Below are 19969 nucleotides of genomic sequence, written 5' to 3' on the forward strand. Positions count from 1 at the left end.
TCAGTGTTTTTAGAGAGACTGTTTATATATTTGCTTTACTGGTTGTCACACACCATCATGAACCTTCTCATTGCTGAAAAGCAGTTATACTCAGTGGTGAGCTGGAGCCGATTCGCATCGGTTCGCTAGAACTGGTTGTTAAATTTAGAAGCCCTTTTAGAACCAGTTGTTCTGCGAGGGACAACCGATTCTAAAAGGGCTTCTAAATTTAACAGGCCAAAAGTGGTGCCTTAGGCGCTGATTCCATGGGTGCTCCAGGGCTGGAGCACCGAAGGGGAAAATTTGGTGGGTGCAGAGCTCCCCGTCCCAGCCCCCCACCCCCTGTCCCACCCCCGGCCCCAGCTCACCTCCGCTCCGCCTCCCCTGAACGCATCGCCCTGCTCTGCTTCTCCGCCCCCCCAGGCTTCCTGAGAATCAGCTGTTCGTGCGGGAAGCTGGGGCAGGCTGAGAAGGAGGCCGCAGCTTCCCACTCAGGCCCAGGGAGGCGGAGGTGAGCTGGGAAGGGGGGGCCCAAAGAGGACCGCCCACGCTGCAGCAGGTAACCCAGGGAGGGCCCACAGGCTAACCGCTGTGCTCCCCAGCTCACTTCCATCACCCTCGGCCTGAGCAGGAAGCTGCTGCCTGCTTCTCAGCCCTCCCCGGCTTCCTGCTGAACAGTTGATTGGTGGGAAGCCGGGGGAAGGGGCGGAGAAGCAGAGTGGGGCGATGTATTCAGGGGTGGAGGCAAAGCCGAGGTGAGGTGAGCTGGGACCAGCCGCAGGGAGGGGAGCTGCCAGTGGGTGCTCTGCACCCAACAAATTTTCCCCTTGGGTACTCCAGCCCTGGAGCACCCAGGGAGTTGGTGCCTAAGGCACCACTTTTGATGTGATCAGTGGGGGAGCGGCCGCTCCCGCTGATCCCCCCCAGCTATGCTCCCCAACCCCTAGGAGCCAGAGGGACCTGCTGGATGCTTCCTGGGAGCTGCCCCAGGTAAGCACCTCTGGGACTCCCCACCTCACCCCACAGCAGGTGCCTCTGGCTCTTAGGGGTGGGGTGGGCACCCACTATGGTGGCCCACAAGACCCTCCTGCCCAGTTCTGGGGGCAGTCAGGGGACATGGGAGGGGGTAGATGGGGCAGGGGTCCTGGGGAGGGGGGGCATCAAGGAACGCAGGGGGGTTAGATGGGGCACGAGTCCCGGGGGGTGGGGGTGAGCAACAACCCCCTCATGGGGTGAGGAGGGAACCCATTGTTAAGATTTTGGCAGCTCATCACTGGTTATACTGTGCAGCACTGCAAAAGTGAAAAATGTGTATTTGGATCAACAGAGTATCTTGTCTGTCTTCCCGACTTTCTTTATACACAAACCGCTATCTGTCTGCTAAAGACAACAAAAGAGAGGAGTCATAATCACCCCACTCTGGTTTAAATCAGCAGTTGGGAGAAATTATTACTTTTTAGTGATGCATACAGTATTGCAGAAACATCATTTTTAGCTTAAATATCTTCTCATCTGTGAAATATACAAGCTCCTGTTTATCCTAAGTTAGAGGTTTCAGTTAAACAGCAGTTGTTAAATATAAATCCCCAAGAGGGATAACATAACCTAGGGCTTCATTCTGAAAAACATCAAACAATAACCAATAATAAATATGCATCTTACATTCTTTTTATACCAATGACAAATGCTCCTCCATTTTCCATGCCTGTTGTGCTATGTAATCAATGCAGTTATTAGACTGAAAGTATGGTTGTTATAATAGGCATAACTAAGACAATAACTATCCATATTTCCAATTCCATAAGCCTTTTCTCCAGATGAAACGTACCAAGTTGCTCTTTATTAACATGCTGATAGCAATATTCTACTTGAGTAACCTCAGCCCTTATGTTTTAGCAGCAATCTGTTTCTCTGAGCTTGATGACGGATATAATAAAAAAATTAAACAAAACCCATGATCTGCTGTCACTTATACCAATGTAAAACCAGGAGAACTTTACTGAAGTCAGTGGAATTACTCTGGATTTACACCCAAGTAGCTGGGAGCAATATTCAAACCATGGAGATTAACTTAACAGTTTGCACATCACCTTTTAAAAAGTGCTACCAATTTTCTTACTAATAATATTTTTAGTCTCCATTTTTGTAATACCATTTTAGAAGCTTAAAAAATTTCTTTCCGTATCAAGTTTGCATACTTTCCAGTTTCTCAATACTGAAAAGTAAAGTATATTTAGTTTCCATTCCATGTGTGGAACCCACAACCATATCAGAGGGAAATGAATGGACAGGCTAAGGGCAAGATATGCCCCCAGTAATTTCTAACAATTTTTTCATAGGTCAAAACTGGGACTTAACTTACCTGACAAAGCATCTCTCACCAAGGGTAACCATGGAACAGATTGAGAGAGTCAAAATGCCTTTCCTTTTTTGCTTCAAGTACCATACATAAACTGGCCTGATTCCACCACCATTACTCTCAGTGAACAGTGCCTTAGTCTGTAAGTAGTCTCATTTACCTAGTGTGAGTAACAGTAGCATAATCTGGCCTGACGTGAAAAAGCCACCCAATTAATGGGGGTATTTGGAAATAGCTAGTGGCAGGATTTTTTGGGTTTGTTTTTTTATGACTACAGCTCATCCCTCACCTCAGAATGTCTTCTGCTACCAAGGAAGAATCATTTAGTTTTACAGACAGAAACCTCTCTATATAACCATGTTGTATTTCTCCAAGTCATTAGAGCTTCCAAATCTAGGAAGAATACTGAAAAAGGAATTTTTCTACTTTAAACACCCCTCCTCCTTTTATCTTTCAAAGGATGTTAATTCCACCTCATATATTTAAAGAAAACACCAATCTGTATTTTTCAGGGCAGTGCATAAAGCTACTTCCTCCTTCCCCCCCAAATCCAAACAAATAAGCAAGGGAGAAAAAAGGATGAGAGGAAGGATTCATCTATCATGCAGAAGGTGCCATTTTACACAAGAAAAAACCTTACCCAGCAAGTTCACCACCTTGGGCCTGTGCCTGGCCAGCGATGGCATCCATGATAGCATCCTGGGAATACATGCTGATCGGGGTGTTATACTGGGCATGAATTATAGTGGCCTTGCCACCTGGGCCTTTCACCTCAATGGGCTTGTGTGTAGACAGGGCAGAGTCCTTCAGGACATTAGGGTTGAAGCGTTCCACATACTCAGTGCTGGGGTTATGTGAGAGTGAGGTTTGGAGAAGAGACAAGGGGAGAAAGAAAAGATAATAAGGACAAACAGGTGATAATTATAAAAAGAAAAAAGCAGCAGAGGAATGCATGCAGGTGCCTAAAACATCTCACCACAAAAAGCATCTGTTCAGACTGCTGGAGAGAAAGAACACACAACGTAATGGATAACATAACAAGGAAAGTGGTCAGGGGCTAGACTATAGAATGAGGTATTTGTGTTGGCTGATCATTTTCTAAACTTGAGACAGTTGCAGCCACAAAATAAAAATTATGACAAATATAGCTGTTATATATACATATGTAGGTACATATATGTCTACACACCCAAAGAAGTCCCCATGTATTCCTTCAATTTTTTTAGAAAGATCTTCAAAAGGTACGAGAAAGTTTAATGAGTTGAAATAAACATCTGCTTCTCTCTTATGCAGAATTACATTTTTTTTCTGTATGGACAATTCATCTCGGTGATATTTAGTACTCACGCTTTTCATCTTCACAGCCCTTCGCAGATATTAATAATTTAATCCTTAGAGCACCTCTGTGAGGAAATGTGGAGGTTACCAAAATATGTAACCACTCCAGGATAAATTTCTTGCAAGGTCAGTCCTAAATCTGTCTACATCACAGACCATATGACAATTGGACTCATTATCCTGAGATAGTTGCCTATTGTAACCTCCATGTGGGTAAGGATTTTTATTAGGGAAAATGGGGCACAGGCAGTTTAAATGACACACCCAAAATCATGGAGGGAATCAGTGTCAGAGCTAGGATTTGAACGCCAGGGTTCCTCACTGTCAATCCTAAACTTAGATCATTAGGCCATGTCTCTCAGCATCTTGGTAGACAGTAATAACAAGGAGTCCAGTGGTACCTTAAAGACTAAAGGATTTATTTGGGCATAAGCTTTCATGGGTAAAAAAACACTTCTTCAGTTGCATCTGAAGAAGTGGTATTTTACCCACGAAAGCTTATGTTCAAATAAATCTGTTAGTCTTTAAGGTGCCACCAGACTCCTTGTTGTTTTTGTGGATACAGACTAACATGGCTACGCCCTGATACTTGGTAGACAGTGTTATACTCCTAGAGTTTAGCTTAAGTTTTTCCAAGTAACATTTTAAGTCGGCTCTTCAGTCATTTAATTAACTGCTCTTGGCTACCATATGGGACACCAGTGTTATATTCTCATCTGTCACCGTCACCTCCTCCCTCAGCCCACCAAGAAAAGAAAGTGTTTTGGGTGCTTCAGACACTATATGCTCATCCCTGAATGGTAGGGATTGCTTCACAGTGCTCAGCAGTAACTCTTCCAGTTTACTGAGCAACAATGAAGAAAAGGAATCTCCAATTTTCATGGCAGGTCAGAAGGATGGGGCAACAGTATGGGGGCTTTTAGAGTGTTTGTTAATAGAAGATGCCCCTTAGTCATTAAAGGAGAGAGAAGAAAATCAAGGGGGTGAAAAACTCTTCCCACAAGTTGTGAAGACTCCCAGCAGACAACTGACTTGAGACTTGCACCGATTATCATAGGTGATCTGCTCTCCCAGGCAATGGATTCCAACTCCTGTAATAGCCTTTTGTTTGGTGAGATGCCTTTACTGAGGCCAACAGGAGAGATATAGTTGTGCATTGTTGCAGGAATATTTGAGAAGAGCACTGATAGTAACATGCAGCAGGGACAGGCACGTATAGATGCACACATACCTTATTGCAAACACAGTCCTGAAATACATGCATTGACATTTTGAAGGAATTAAGAAGCTTCATTATGCATTCGGTAAAAAATAAAAAACATGCATTTATTTGAACATTTTCACCATTTAAAATGTCTCTTAATTAACAAGTTTAATAACCACGATAACATTATTCTATTGATAGTATCTTGTAGAGCAGAGGTGGGCAAACTACAGCCCATGGGACCCTCCTACCCGGCCCCTGAGCTCCTGGCCCAGGAGGCTAGCCCCCGGCCCCTCACCTGCGGTTCCTCCTTCCCTGCAGCCTCAGTTCACCACACCGTTGGCGCAATGCTCTGCTTGGCAGCGCAGCTGCAGAGCCGCGGCCTGACCCGGTGCTCTGTGCTGCGCGGTGGCGTGGCTGGCTCCAGCCGGGCGGTGCGGCTGCCTGGCCTGGTGCTCTGGGCGGCGCGGCTGCAGCACCGCCAGCCACTGGGGCTCCAGGCAGTGCGGTAAGCGGGCAGGGAGGGGTGGAGGTCAGAGGGTGGGGATATGGATAGGGGTCGGGGCAGTGAGAGGTCAGTGAACAGGGGGGTTGAATGGGGGCAGGGGTCCCAGGGGGGCAGTCAGGAAGGAGAGGAGGGGTTGGATGGGGTGGCAGGGGCAGTCAGGGGCAGTCAGGGGCAGGGGTTCTGGGTGCGGTCAGGGGACAGGGAGAAGGGGTGGTTGGATGAGGCAGGGGTCCCAGGGGGGCCGTCAGGAATGAGAGGAGGGGTCGGATGGGGCGGCGGGGAGCAGTCAGGGGTGGGTGGTCCAGGAGCGGTTGGAGGGAGTGGATGGGGCAGGAGTCCTGGAGGGGCCATCAGGGAGTGAGAAGCGGGGGGGTTGGATGGGGGCGGGGGCTGGGCCATGCCTGGCTGTTTGGGGAGGCACAGCCTCCCCTAACCAGCCCTCCATACAATTCTGGAAACCCAATGTGGCCCTCAGGCCAAAAAGTTTGCCCGCCCCTGTTGTAGAGTGACTCACCAAGAAAGAGAGACTGCACATTATGCCTACTATTGGCTCCTGAAAATCCCCATGCTTTGTTATAGAGGTGGCGTCTCTTATCCCCACAGCGTATCAAGTCACGGGGAGCAGTATGGAATTCATAGACCCTGGAGATCATTAATTCAGTGCTCTCCCTTTTTTCCATTAATAGGAGAAGGGAAGACTCAGTGAAGGCATCAGTTTACCTAAACTGAAGCTGCTATGTGTATGAAAATATAGTCCTAGGCAATTGGCTTCAACAAATCAATCCAAAAAAGAGCTAGAGGCTCAGGGATGCTTAGGCTCGCACAAAAATTACTGATTTCCATGTTGGAATGTGGAATTGAAGCAAGTTCACTGCTCTCTTAACAGGATGGGGTCAAAACTACAGTTCTTAGCAAGGCAAAACTTCAATTGAAATCAATAGGCATTTCCACAGAAAGAACCAGAAAAGGTCTCTTTCCACTGCAGAGTTTCTACTGCAGTGTCTTGTTGGGAGGGGAGGAAATGTTAATGTCAATACAGGATGCTCACTGCAGGACCCTTTGGCAGAGATGAGGAGCCAATTCTAGCAGGAGCAAGAGACTAAGAGCTACACATCTGGGGTCTCTGCAAAAGATAATACTGACAGGCATTCAGCAGGTGTGCAAAATTAATACAGCTTGGTAGCAGACCTCTGGAAGTATGCAGGAAATGTAACAGAAGAGTGTTAGATAAAATAGAGACCCATACTTTGATTTCTGATACATTGGCCCTACAACTCCAGGGAAATATTCAGTCCTAGTGTAAGCGGGCAAAGGCTCCTCTGACTTCAATGGAAGTTGTATCCATTTGTTTCAAGCTACATCAATGGCTTAACGTGGTCATCACACGCTGCCAAATCAGTGTAAATTACACTTATGTTGCTCATCCTCTAAACGCCAATTCAAGTTGAACTACTCTGTCATTTCCACCATCCTCTTATCAGTTAAACTTGACATTTAACTTTCTTCGTCATTTACTTCGCCGCTGAATTTAGCTCAATCTTGAGTTCCCATCAGTTTCTGGACTTCCAGAATGTTGCATGGGCAAGAGCAAGTTCCAATCCAGAGAGGTCAAGCAGGAATTCAGAAGGGATCTTTCTGCTCTCTCCTCAGAATTGAAGGTCAAAGTTGAAGGGGAGTTGGGGAAATTTCCCTGCCCAAAAACTGATGGGTGTGATCCTCAAGACCATACTAACTCCTTATTCAGACAGCATTCCCGCTGAAGAAAAGCACTTCTTAGATACTTAAAACCTAAGAGCTAAATGTTGAAGTCAATGGGAATTTGGCTGGAATTGGACTTCAAGATTTGGATCTACCTCCTGAAGCTAAAAACACATTGGTAATTATATAATAAAAAGCCTGTACCCAAAGCCCATAAAATCTCAGGGGCATGAAGACTATTGGAAGAATTAAGAAGAAATGCATGTATGACTCCAGGGAATTAAAAAGATCTGAAAAGCTCTTCAAGAGTTGAGCAAGTTCCAAGCCAAGTTATATTTGCAAAGTTAGGATATCAACATAAAAGTCTAAACAAGCAGGAGAGTTTCAGAAATATTGTTAGATTAGAACCACCTCTGGATATAGTAGCCATGTATGATGCCTGCCGCACCAGTCTGGTCTTTTTCAATGCTTTCACCTTGCAAATAGACACAGCAAGAACATATGGGCTCATGCGACCCCAGAAAACAAATCCCCAAACATACAGCATAACACATACACACTATTTGATACTAACTTGGCAGCAGTGTTGGCTATGACCTAGGGAAGAGAGAAAGAACAAATAAACAAAAGGAACAATAGTTTTAGAGTGTCAAGGGCAATATGTATTAACAAGGGTTTATAAAGCTTTATCAAACCATCTACAAATAGGAATAGAAAGAAACTGTATGCCTAAAAAACCACAATGGATTAAGAGAGAGGAAAAATGTAGGGATTACAGTTTATCCACAGATACTTACTAAGGTACCAAGGCATTCTGGCTGATCCTTGACAACATTTTTATTACTATGCATCACTGGAAGTATTATTATTGAGGGTTACGGAAGCAAGGAAGCAAAACTTTTTGCAGGCTGTATACTCCTTTTGAAATAACATGAGTGGGAGAGATTACATCCTCCTCCCCAGACACCAAATATTCATGTATGTAATGCCAGTCCCTTCAGCCTGGCCCCATATAGCCAATCCAGTGAGCAGGATCTGCTGAAGAATATCCAAAGAAACTATCAACAGATATTTGAAGGGAAAAGCCCCTCTACTTAACACATTACTGACCTGAATCTGATCTCACTTATATTGGTTTTACAGTGGTGTCCCAAAATACAGTTCGTCATTTTTACCCTCTTGTCAGGTCACTCCCAGGCTTTTCCTACTTTAAGTAGTGAAACCCCACGTCCTAGGTCTTTTTGCTAGAGCAGGGGTGGGCAAACTTTTTGGACCGAGAGCCACATCTGGGATGGGAAAATTGCATCCAGGGTCATTAATGTAGGGCTGGGGCAGGGGGTTGCGATGTGGGAGGGAGTGTGGGATGTGGTGCTGGCCGCCTCCCGGAGCGGAGCCCCTGGCACCACGGGGGTGGCAATCCTGTGGGCCGATCCAAAGCCCTGAGGGGTTGGATCTGGCCTGCGGGCTTTAGTTTGCCCACCACTGTGCTAGAGCCTGCTCAGTCCCTCACAGTCTCCAATTTACCAGACTCCCAGACCTTCTTGACTGAGGCCTTTCCTGTCCTTGCAAGCCACTCCCAGGCCCCGCTTAGCTGTAGCCTTGGGCTCAAGTCTAGAGCCAAAGATTTCTGCTTTGGCTCCAACCCCCCCCGGCATCAGGGTCATCCTTGCAGAAGCCTTTTTTATTTCCTGAGCCTCGCACTTCCCTGCAGCCATCCGCTGCCCTTCATAAGAAATTACATGAACCAAACGAAGCGTGCCCTTTTGGTAATCACGGTTGGCTAGCCCAAAGCCCTCCAGTCCTTTAGGAGCAGCAAGCCACTCTGTTACAAGGCCTGAGCGCATTAACTTTGTAGCATTAACTTTTTGAGGTCAGTAGCAGGACATAATGCAGGAGAAAACAATATTCATGTAGCATCTTTCTCCACTGCATTAACAATAACTGGTTGTAGCCTGCCCATCAATTGAAAAGCAGCACAACCCAAGGGATCAGAATTCAGGTCTCAGGCAGGCAGAAGCTGGGAGCATGACAGAGGCAAGGAGCTCAGACCCCTGGTAAGGGGAAGCTCCTTATATCATTCCCCAATGACCTATGCTAACGGATGCAGAGAGTGGTACTGATGGGATTTGATGCTCATTTTCACATCGTCTTTCTCCAAGAGTTGAGAACACGCACCTTTGCCCTCCTTCTTGCCCCATCCCTCTGGATCATGAATAGGAGATCATGTCTGTGACTAAGGAAAAAGTGGACAAGATTCCATGCAGAGATAGTCAACAGCATTATTTTTTAATTGGCTATATAAGACACTTTTGATAGATCTGCGCATCACCATCTTCCCAGTTGCTTCTGCAACATTTCCAGCCTTGGGAGTGAATCTGGGTCTCCCACATAGCAGTGCTGAGCAGCATTACGACTAGACTGGCCCACAAGTTTGGTTTGGTTCCCCCTGCTGTCATCTCAGTGACTCTTTGGAGTAGCTGCTTCTTTACATAAGGCTTTTCTGCAGCTCTGTCACCCAAGTTTATTTTTAATTAACAAAAACCAGTTCAGCGAGCCAAAGCTGTGGCATGGGGCTCTGTGCTGTTGCATTTGTCTGGACATACAGTCACAAAATGCCTTTTTTTCAGTGTCTGCCCCTCAGATTCTCAGGTTCGAGAATATTCTGCCAGCTCTGTAAACCATGCAATGAGCCAAATATATCTAGCTTTTACAGGAATCAGTAGAGATATATTAGGAACAAGTCGTAGCCTGTAAGCAGATCAGGGATTCTATATCCATTTTAGGTATGTGCAAGACAGCTGAGCAACCGCTTACCGTGAAACATGGTGTAATAGTATCATTTTCTGAAGTGAACTCTGATGGCTATTCTAATCCTCTCAACCATGTTTGTGCACAGAAAACAATATTTTTAAGGTAGAACTGAAGTTTGTAAAATGCTTCTTAAAAGAGAGAGCAACCAATTCTTTGATGGTGGAGTATGAAGAACATGCACATGTCAATTATATGTTTCATAGACAGAAAAAATACTGTGCACACATGAGTCTTCTGAGAAGTGGTCAATAGCCTCAAATCTCCGCAAAGATTTTTCAGACCTAAACAGACTATCACAGCTCCCTCCAGCTACAGCAAAGCTTAGCCTCTCTTGATATGCTGGGTTGAGATGATACAATTTTTTCCAGCTCAGTCCCACACATCATTTTAATTTATTTCTAAATATGGGCAGGTACCAAAATATTCAACCTGCTCACTCAAAGATGCCACAGAGTAACCAACTGGTAATCCTACCCCCCGACACACAGAAACATGCGGGACCGGTATTTACTGCCCTAGCCAAAGACGTGCAGAATAACACAGGCTGGAATGAGTATCCATACATGAGAAACTATGACTCATTCTCCATCTGTGTTAATGTTCCCCATTGCAGAACCTTTACTCCATTAAGATCTGCTGCTGATAATGTAATACGCACTCCTGCAAAAAATGTTCACCCTTGCCCTGTGATAAGCCCTTAATTCCAGAAGTGCATAAGAGGAGTAAGGGACTGGGAACTCAGTAAGAGACACAGAAATCATTCCAATCTTCCTTTGCGCAGAATTTTAACAAGGGGCTCCCAAGAGTCCATTCTCATGTATGGATACTCATTCCAGCACATCACTGGATCTGTTTAGATGTTTCACAGGGTACAAGTTAAAAAAAATCCCAAACATTTAAATATAAAATACACCTGGGATCTACCTGCCTATGTAGGTTCTTATACAGTATCACTTATAGACTGGTACCAATCAGAGTCAGAGATGACCTTGCAAAGCCTGTTTTGCTTATGCACATGTACTGCTTTTTATGAATGTTCAAACCCAAAAAAGCAGAAAATCATGGACAACATAAGCACTAAACCTCTAGCACAGGGGCAGGCAAACTTTTTGGCCTGAGGGCCACATCAGGTTTCTGAAATGGTATGGAGGGCTATTTAGGGGAGGCTGTGCCTCCCCAAACAGCCAGGTGTGGCCTGGCCCCTGCCCCCAATCCAATCCTTCCGCTTCTCATCCCCTGACGGCCCCCCCGGGACTCCTGCCCCATCTAACCCCGCTGTTCCCTGTCCCCTGATGGCCCCGCCAGCACTCCTGCCCCATCTACCCCTCTCTTTCCCCTGACCACCCCCAGGCTCCCCGACAACCCCTCCTCTCATTCCTGACTGCCCCCCCCGGGACCCCTGCCCCATCCAACCACCCCTTCTCCCTGAACGTCCCTGGAACCCCAGCCCCTGACTGCCCCCCGCTGCTCCATCCAATCCCCTGCCCTCCTTCCTGACTGCCCCCCAGATCCCCTGTTCCCCGCCCTCTGACCATCCCAACCCTTATCCACACCCCCGCCCCCTGACCACCACCCCAAACTCCCCTGCCCTCTATCCAACCCCCACACCGAGCTGCCTGGAGCCCCGGTGGCTGGCGGTGCTACAGCCGCACTGCCCAGAGCACCAGGCCAGGCAGCCGCGCCGCCCGGCTGGAGCCAGCCACGCTGTCGTGCAGCACAGAGCACCGGGTCAGGCCGCGGCTCTGCACCTGCGCTGCCACCCAGAGCATTGCACTGGCAGCGCAGTGAGCTGAGGCTGTGGGGGAGGGGGAACTGCAGGGGAGGGGCTGGGGACTAGCCTCCCAGGCCAGGAGCTCAGGGGCCAGGCAGGAGGGTCCCGCAGGCCAGATGTGGCCCACGGGCCGTAATTTGCCCACCTCTGCTCTAGCAGATCCCAAGAAAGCTAGTATTCCTTTTTAGATTGCAGTCCACAGGGCTTCTCACTTCATGGATAACATACAAGTGGGAATGGGGGCCCGGGAACACTGAATTTTCACAGCATGCTACCGTTACAAAGACACTTGAGCTGAGTAATTTCAGGCTGTTTGTACTTTGCTGAGTGCTTAACAGCTATCAAAACAGCTCTTTCTTTCCCAGGGCAGGGTCCACTAACTGTACATGATTTTTCATATTGCCTCATTTGTTTATATGTAAAACAAGGAGGCAGAATTGGCTATACTTTATGAATATGTTACAGCTACTCATACAAAAGCACCCCAAAACCATATTCAAATTCAGAATGAAATCTCAGATGAGGGTACCATGATAAAAGCTTTAGCTTTGTTATTGGGAGTCTTACACTTAAACTTGGAAAGATTCAATTTTTATTAGTAAATGTCAGTAAATTTTGATGTACACACACACCCTGATGAAAAAAATATTTCCATTAGTAATAATCCAAGTTTACAGCTCGGCAATGTTAGAAAGAAAAGTGCTGCTTGAGAACTTATTAGAGTTTGATTTAAGGATATTTCCTTTGTATATTTTGACACGTGATGTTGACAATTTGTGTTTTAACGGTTATAAGGCTTTAAATTTTTGAATCTCAATGCCTACAGTCATTAAATAACTATTGTCTGACACCCCTGCCCCAATTTACTGCAATATAAAATTTAAAAAAAAAATTAAAATGCTTAAAAATATCAATATTATCCATCCAAATTATAAAAAAATAAAAATCAAATTCTGCCAAGCCTACTTATGGTATGTCTCAGTATATTACCAGCAGGCCACAGATGTGCACCAAGAGGAGCTTAAACTATTTTGTGACAGTGCTTGTGTATATACGTGGGAAGAAATGGCACATATAGAAAGGCAGTGCTATGAGGTAGGGGGATTACTGTGGAGCTGGTTCAGTGTCCATATTTTGTTTGCCTCCTTAAGCACAAATGGTTCTATTATGTGGCCTGATCCAACGCCTATTGAAATCAATGGAAAGGCTCCTATGTCTTGAGGAGGCAAGAAGGGCTGCATCTGCTACAAATGTCAATGAGTGGCAGATGCAGCCCTATAGTGTGTACTTTTTTGTAATAGAACATAGTAGGAATACTGAGGCAGTTCATCTGTCCAAAATTTACCTAAAGGAAAATACAAGAAGAAAGTAGGAGGTCAGACTAGATGATCATGAGGTCCCTTCTGACCTTAAAGTCTATGAATTGGAGGTTACCAAGGGATGTGAGGAGGCCAAGACAGGGGAGGTAAGATGTGCTACTGAGGAGCTGTAAGTGCTAAAGCAGGTAGAGAAATGACATTTTTCCTCATGAAAAATATAAATGAAAACAAAAGCTTTTTTTGGTCTGTTTCTGTTGAAAAATGTCTTTGAATTTAAGTCTCTTATAACCAAATGTAGATAGCACTTCCGAGTTTACAGCGCTAGGGCTTGATTGTGCTAGTGAGCGCTAGGCTCACTGTCTTGCATCTTGTGTAGTCATTTACACTAATGGAAACTTAGTCAAACTGGTGTAAAACAATATCAACTCAGAATAATAGCATTTTACATCCACTTTGCTCTCATGTAAGTGACTATGCAAGGTACTGGGCAAAGGAGAATCAAGCCCCTATTGTATTTTTCTCCTCTTGCTCTCAGCCCCTCATTTTGTATATTATATTGAGCTAAAGGAAAGCTTTGGTGACTAAATTGTGCCTCAGGGAAGTTTTCCCTTTACCTACCTGTTACTATACTTCTGCATTGTTATTTGAAATATTCTTTTCCTTAATCAGACCTTAATTATCCAAACAGAAAGGCAGACATGGGATTTATTCAGATAAGGGTGCTGAAAATTCCTTATTTTTCCTAAAATTGGGAAACGTGACTTCATTTCAGATAAAGACAGCTTTGGGGTAACTGACTTATAGAGGTTTATTTGTCAATTAGTAAATCATAAATAAAAGTAGAAAGGTTAGAAAGTAACTCTTTCCCATGGCCTTCATTTATTTCAATATTTCTGTAATGTAGTCCAAGCTTGTGGCAAAAATACCTGCCCTGCAAATACAGTACAGCATTGAACAACTTCATATTCTGAAGTCAAACTTGGTGGGATCATCTCTATATCTTACCAGGTAGATAATAACTATTGATTATTTATTTCCACACACAAGTGGAATAGTGCTTAGATTTGAGCTGGAGGACATTCAAACCAAGGGGTCGAACTAATAACAATTCAATTTCGACTTGCACTGGAAAGTGACTACATTGAGGAAGGAGTTATAGAAGTTCACTGCAATAGATTAAGACTGTTATCTTAGCTGCTCCAGGCAATTTCTTTTTAGGAAAGTGTAGTTTCAGATCCCTTTTACAGCAACTTCCATACAGGCCTGTAGCTGATATTCAGGTCAACCAGATTAAGTACAGCAAATTAAATTGGAGAATACCAACACGCTAGTTTAGTCATAGGTACTTTAACCACAGTGTTCCTCCTCATGCCAGGATACCCAGTAGCCAATCTGTAATACAATTCAGGATACCAAAGACCAAGAGTTGTTATGAAATAGTATTATGTGTCCTTTTTGAGGTGGGGAAAGGTTTAATAACTATTTTTCAGGACATCATTAATCATAATTACAAGACAAATTCACAATATAGTAACTGGTTTTATACTTCATTCTTCAGCTAATTACTTACTTACTGAAACACTGAATTAATCACCATGTTACCTACCCTCTAGGAAGTCCACCTTCTGAAGCCCTTCGTTTGAGACTTAATTTATGCATCTCAACCATTTCCTTTAGAGTCTCTGCTGAGTAAAGGCCAATGGGGTTGTTATACTGCCTTGCAGGGCTCAACTCGTGTTTAGGACTACTGCCATCAGTGAACACAGGGCTTAGTTTTGAACCTAGGTCACTCTTTGCAGGTGAAATGTCAGGTGTCACAGACAGAGAGGCCATGGAAGTTCTAACTGCAGTAGTCTTTAAGAAGGAAGAGCTATTTGAACAGCTGATCTCCTGCTTGCTGAGGTAGCCTGAAAATGTTCCATTGGTGGCTAATATACTACCCAAAGGCCCAGTCGCTGTGCTAGTTAGAGGACTGAAGATTGTTCTGTTGCCACTGACTTCCAAAGCAGGGTCCTGTAGTAGCAAACATGCAGGCCAAGAAAAGAAAAAAAGAGCAATCATAGAACACATGCAAAAAGAATATGTCTATATCTATCGCTTTCTGCATATATTCATACACTTGAGACAAATAGATTAGTGGCCAAGGTAGCCAGCCTTTCGATAAAACAGAACATTCAGTTGATCTTCTTTCAATAGGGTGGGACAACACACTCAAGCATTTTTTTTTTAGTTGAAACATACAAGTTAAAATTTAATGTTATTAGCTGAAGATATAATTAGTTCTCATTTGATAGACTATATCTTCCATTCATTCCTATGATAATTAAGGAAATCTGAACGGTTTGAGGTCAGCCCCATTTGAGGCAATAATATATAAGTACAAAAATCTATGCTATTAGCTAGAAATGTAAGACCTAATGTTTCTGAAATCACAGCATTCAATTTCTCACAAACAGTCCTAAAATTAATGAAGTTCGTATACTGCATTGTTCTCATAGGCTCCAGGTCATGCTAATAAGGCCATGCAACATGGTTAGCAAGTAGGCTGAAAGAACTCAAGAAGGTATATTAACCAACAGGTATAGTTTCTCTTTTATGCGTGTGCATAATTTCCATTTAAATGAATGGAAGTTAAACAGGCATAGAGCATGAAATTGCACCCTAGGAGTATAATTCCACATCTGTGATTTGGATGTTTTTTTCTAGCTAGGACACTATGGAATATTGTCTTTGTGAGGGTCTCAAGATGCCCTCCCAATATCAGACATATGCAAGAACTCCTGCTGGTGCCTCACATTAGAAGCACATCTTAACTTTCTAAAACCCACTCTAGAAAATAATAGGAAATTATGCGTTTTGTTAAATATAATGTCAATAAATGGTTTCCTACTAATGCTGCAAAGTACAGATTAAATAAGGTTAATACTGAAAACAGGAAATAATGACATTTTCAGTAACACATTCCACACAAAAAATAATCAGCAGATCATAAGAGAATTAGAACATAAACTATGAAAAGGACAATCTACCTCCTCTCCCTATTCCCTCCCACTCAAAAGTTTTAAGCTGGTGCTTGCTATGACCTAGATCAGCAGTTCTCAAACTGTGGGTCAGGACCACAAAGTGGGTCATGACCCTGGGGTTGCCAGGGCTGGCTTAGATGTGCTGGGGTTTGGGGCCAGAGCCAAAGCCCAAGATCCACCACCTGGGCCCGAAGCTAAAGCCTGAGCTCCACCACCTGGGGCTGAAGCTCAGGTTACAGGCTCCCTGAAGTCTGAGCCCCGCCACCTGGGTGGCAGGGCTCAGGTTACAGGCTCCCCGCTGGGGCTGAAGCCCTTGGGCTTTGGCTTTGGCCTCCCCACCCAGGGCGGTGGGACTTGGGCTTTGGCTTTGGCCACCCCACCCGGTGTGGCGAGGATTGGGCTTTGGCTCAGGCTTCGGTCCTCCCTCCTGGGGTCGTGTAGTAATTTTTGTTGTCAGAAGGGGATCGTGGTGCAATGAAGTTTGAGAACTCTAGATCACTGCCTTGTGCCCCTCAGTGCAAATTAACCCCAGGTGTAACTCCACATAAGTCAGTGGGAGTTGAGGGCAGCCAGCATTTCTCAGGACATACAGAGTACCTGGCAGGATGGAATCTTTAGATCCAACTAAATTGCCTATATTTCCATCAAAGTAAATCATTGGCTCACTGTGGTGCATCATAACTAGGATATTGATTTTTGTATTTTCTTTAAGAAGTCTTTCTTTCTGCTAGAGGGAATGGCTGCAAGAAGATTAAAGATGAAGGATCTTACAGAGCAAGAGAAAGATGCTCTGTTTTAACTCTCATGAGCATTTTAAATTTATGTAGTCTCTTCGTTTTCTCCTTAATTTGAAATAAAAGACCATCTAGACCTTAAGAACATGGTTTTCCAATTTGTGTTTGGGAAACCTAATTTGTAAATCCACCACACCAGTGTTCAGCATGTCTTTGTCTTCATAATGCCCAACTTTTTGTGACCCGGTTTTGCTATTAAACCAAAGCTAGTTCCAATAAATCCATTCCCTTTCATCTTTTAGCCTGGTCAATACCACAGCTCAATAGTTCAAACTCTCCTCTTGGAAGGTGTCTTTGTGAGACTTTTTTCTATGTTATGTTTTGGCAGCTCACTTGATAATGGAGTATCCAGGAGCAATCAGCATAATTATTATATATACTACCATAACACTTGGGAGCCCTAGGCATGGACCAGAACCCAACTGTGCTCGGCACACAGAACAAAAAGTGATTACAATCTTAAGTGCATGTACCTCTTGTAAAATGCTTCTACTATACTTAGATTGTAAGGAGAGTGGTCAGTTTGGATGAGCTATTGCCAGCAGGAGAGTGAGTTTGTGTGTGTGGGGGGGGGTGAGAAGACCTGGATTTGTGTTGGAAATGGCCCACCTTGATTATCATGCACATTGTAGGGAGAGTGGTCACTTTGGATAAGCTATTACCAGCAGGAGAGTGAGTTTTTGTGTGTTGGTTTTGGATGAATTGGGAATTTGTGGATTTCTTAGGGTATATGTGATATCAACTTGCAATTTATCCCAGAAGCTTAGAGTCCTGACTTACAGCTAGTTTACACTGACCCTGATTCAGTGCTGTAGAGGGGGCACATTTTCCCCACCCCTGTGCATGTGGACACATAGAAGCCATAATTAATAACCACATTCTTGGAAGCATAAGATTGGAATGCCTGTCTGTGTTCCTGTCAGGACTCACATCCCAGGGGAGCGTATCTAAAAAGGGATGTACCTCATGCAGCAGCAAAGGCAAGAACACTGCTCCAGACTGGAGTTCAAGGCTAAACCTTTCAAAGGTCTTGAAGGAGCTGCTACTCAGCGTAAGTCCCTCAGTGACCCCTGGGGGCACTGTGCCCCATACCTATAATGGCTTGCAGGATCATATTTAGACATCCCAAATGTGCAACCCCACTGACTTCTATGGGGTTGCGGAGGGTGTAAGCCTGAGCAGAGTTTGGCCTTCAAAGTGAAATTTATAGAGTGGGTAACAATGTCACTGTCAATGAATATTAGTTACTCGCACAGGGTCTAATTATCCACTGTTATGCTGGCTTTCTGGTGTGACGCCATTGAAGCTATGGAAAATTATTATCTTAATAGCATATTTCAAACTACTGCTTTTTACATATTTTGTCCATTTTTTCTGAATGTATTTGTAAATAATCACACACTTCGGTCATTATGTTCTGACCTCAAAAAAAGTCTGCAAATAACCATTGGTAATTGCCTTTTACAGGTTTCCAAGTATCATTAAACAAATAAAAAACAGGATTTTCACCTAATATATATATATTTTTAAAGAGGGACAAATGCACAATCCTTTCTCAAATAATGAGTTACCAATTACATAGATGCTCTCCTTCTGAAAGCTGTACATCCTGGCAGGATGGAAAAATCAAGGTAAAACAAGTACAACAACAATAACAACAGAAGGAACAGACAGCATCTGATGGAGCTAGATCTGTAGGCTAACTAGAAAAAAACATTTTAGAATCAATGAAAATTTAATGTAGGACTCCTTCCCCTCACCTCTGATATAGGGAAGGGTACTGTGGGGGAAAAATATTAGGTGCTGGTAGCATGAGCTCTAGAAGAAAGCAACATTTTTAATCAATAAAAAGTAACCTAATAATATTTGGCAAAACTGTAGATTAAATAAAGGGAAGGTTATCGGAAAGGAAATATTTGTGGGTAAGGGGACAGAAAATGAAGGCTGGTGGGGTTGCCATCCTTTAGCTTTGGGGGGAATTTTGGTTACATTCCTCAAATATTTTCTAGCTAGGTTTCTTAACTGCATATTGGTATTGATTTATTGTAATAGCTCATTTTTGGCATAGGAAAACAGAACTATGTCTTACAATTTACACTGGAAATCTGGGGGCCATGTTAGCATTTGATGTTTTTAAGTTAAGACTGTGGGAATTTTTGGAGACAAGGGGCAATTCGTGGGATAAAGCGGAGAGATGGGGATATGGACTTTCAGCATCAGTATAAATTTCCTAAAAGAACCATTTTCCACTGATCAGCTTATTTGGCTGTTTCCTCTCATGATTGATAAAGTACCTGTTACTTGGTTCATTCATAAGAGTATATTTTAGATTAAATTATTGTTCTGTTTGTTTCAATCTCGTGGCAAGAACATACCAGTGAAGGAAAAATGTATTGCACTTCTGAAATCTGTATGTCAGACTTTTAATAATGAACATCTTTTAGCATTATATCTAATGAAATTATAAGTAGTCAGCAGTGACTAACATTTCCTTGTTCCCTATCTTCCCCCCATTCCACCTCATCAAATTATCCCTCTGGCTGGAAAAATGAACTAACATTTTCATCTATAAAAGTCTGATGCTACCTTTCTGTTGACCAGAAGAGGAGGCTCTAACACTGGGCATTGGCTTCCTCTCTAGAGAAAGATCCTGTCACCTTGCTGAGATCCCTTGCTATGTGGAGAAGTCAGGCAGCTGGATTCTAATTTCCCAGTGTAATGGTGAGATACCACATCAGTGGATGAGCTTAAAAATGATTATGTAGAGGAGAACACGGAACATTTGGGGGTAAAAGGAGTTTATTATGAAGCATTAGCTGAGCCCATTCTTTGTTCTTAGTAAAACATTTTTTTTTTTACTTTCTAATATTCGTCTAACTTCTCTAAGGACAGAACACTTCCCTTCACCTATGGGACAGGAAGGGAACCTCAACATGGGCACTGCTGGCTTCTAGAGTGGGAGATACCAAAACAGTATGCCAATTTGTCAACTTGCTCCACCTTCATTCTCACCCCAAAGAAGTCTCTTTATGGGCACTGTGTGGGGTTAGGTATGTGGGAGTGGGGAGGGATGGGCCAGGATGAACAAGAGCTGACTGAATGAACATTAACTTGCATGGATTCATTCCATGGTGTGAACTTTGCTCTAGTACAAAGGTGGGACTC

At 43.9% G+C, this 19969-nt stretch overlaps 1 protein-coding gene across 1 annotated transcript in view; it reads right to left on the minus strand.

Moving 5' to 3' along the window:
* LDB3 (LIM domain binding 3) overlaps positions 1 to 19969 on the minus strand; it is a 184815-nt gene that overhangs the window by 74489 nt on the left and 90357 nt on the right. Inside the window, exon 5 of the mRNA XM_084635588.1 lies at positions 14594 to 15000. Within this exon, the coding sequence (XP_084491714.1) occupies positions 14594 to 15000 (407 nt within the window). The remainder of the gene's footprint in view (positions 1 to 14593; positions 15001 to 19969) is intronic.

The sequence above is a fragment of the Lepidochelys olivacea genome (assembly GCF_965140295.1).
Source record: "Lepidochelys olivacea isolate rLepOli2 genome assembly, chromosome: 7".
NCBI classification, from domain to species: Eukaryota; Metazoa; Chordata; order Testudines; family Cheloniidae; genus Lepidochelys; species Lepidochelys olivacea.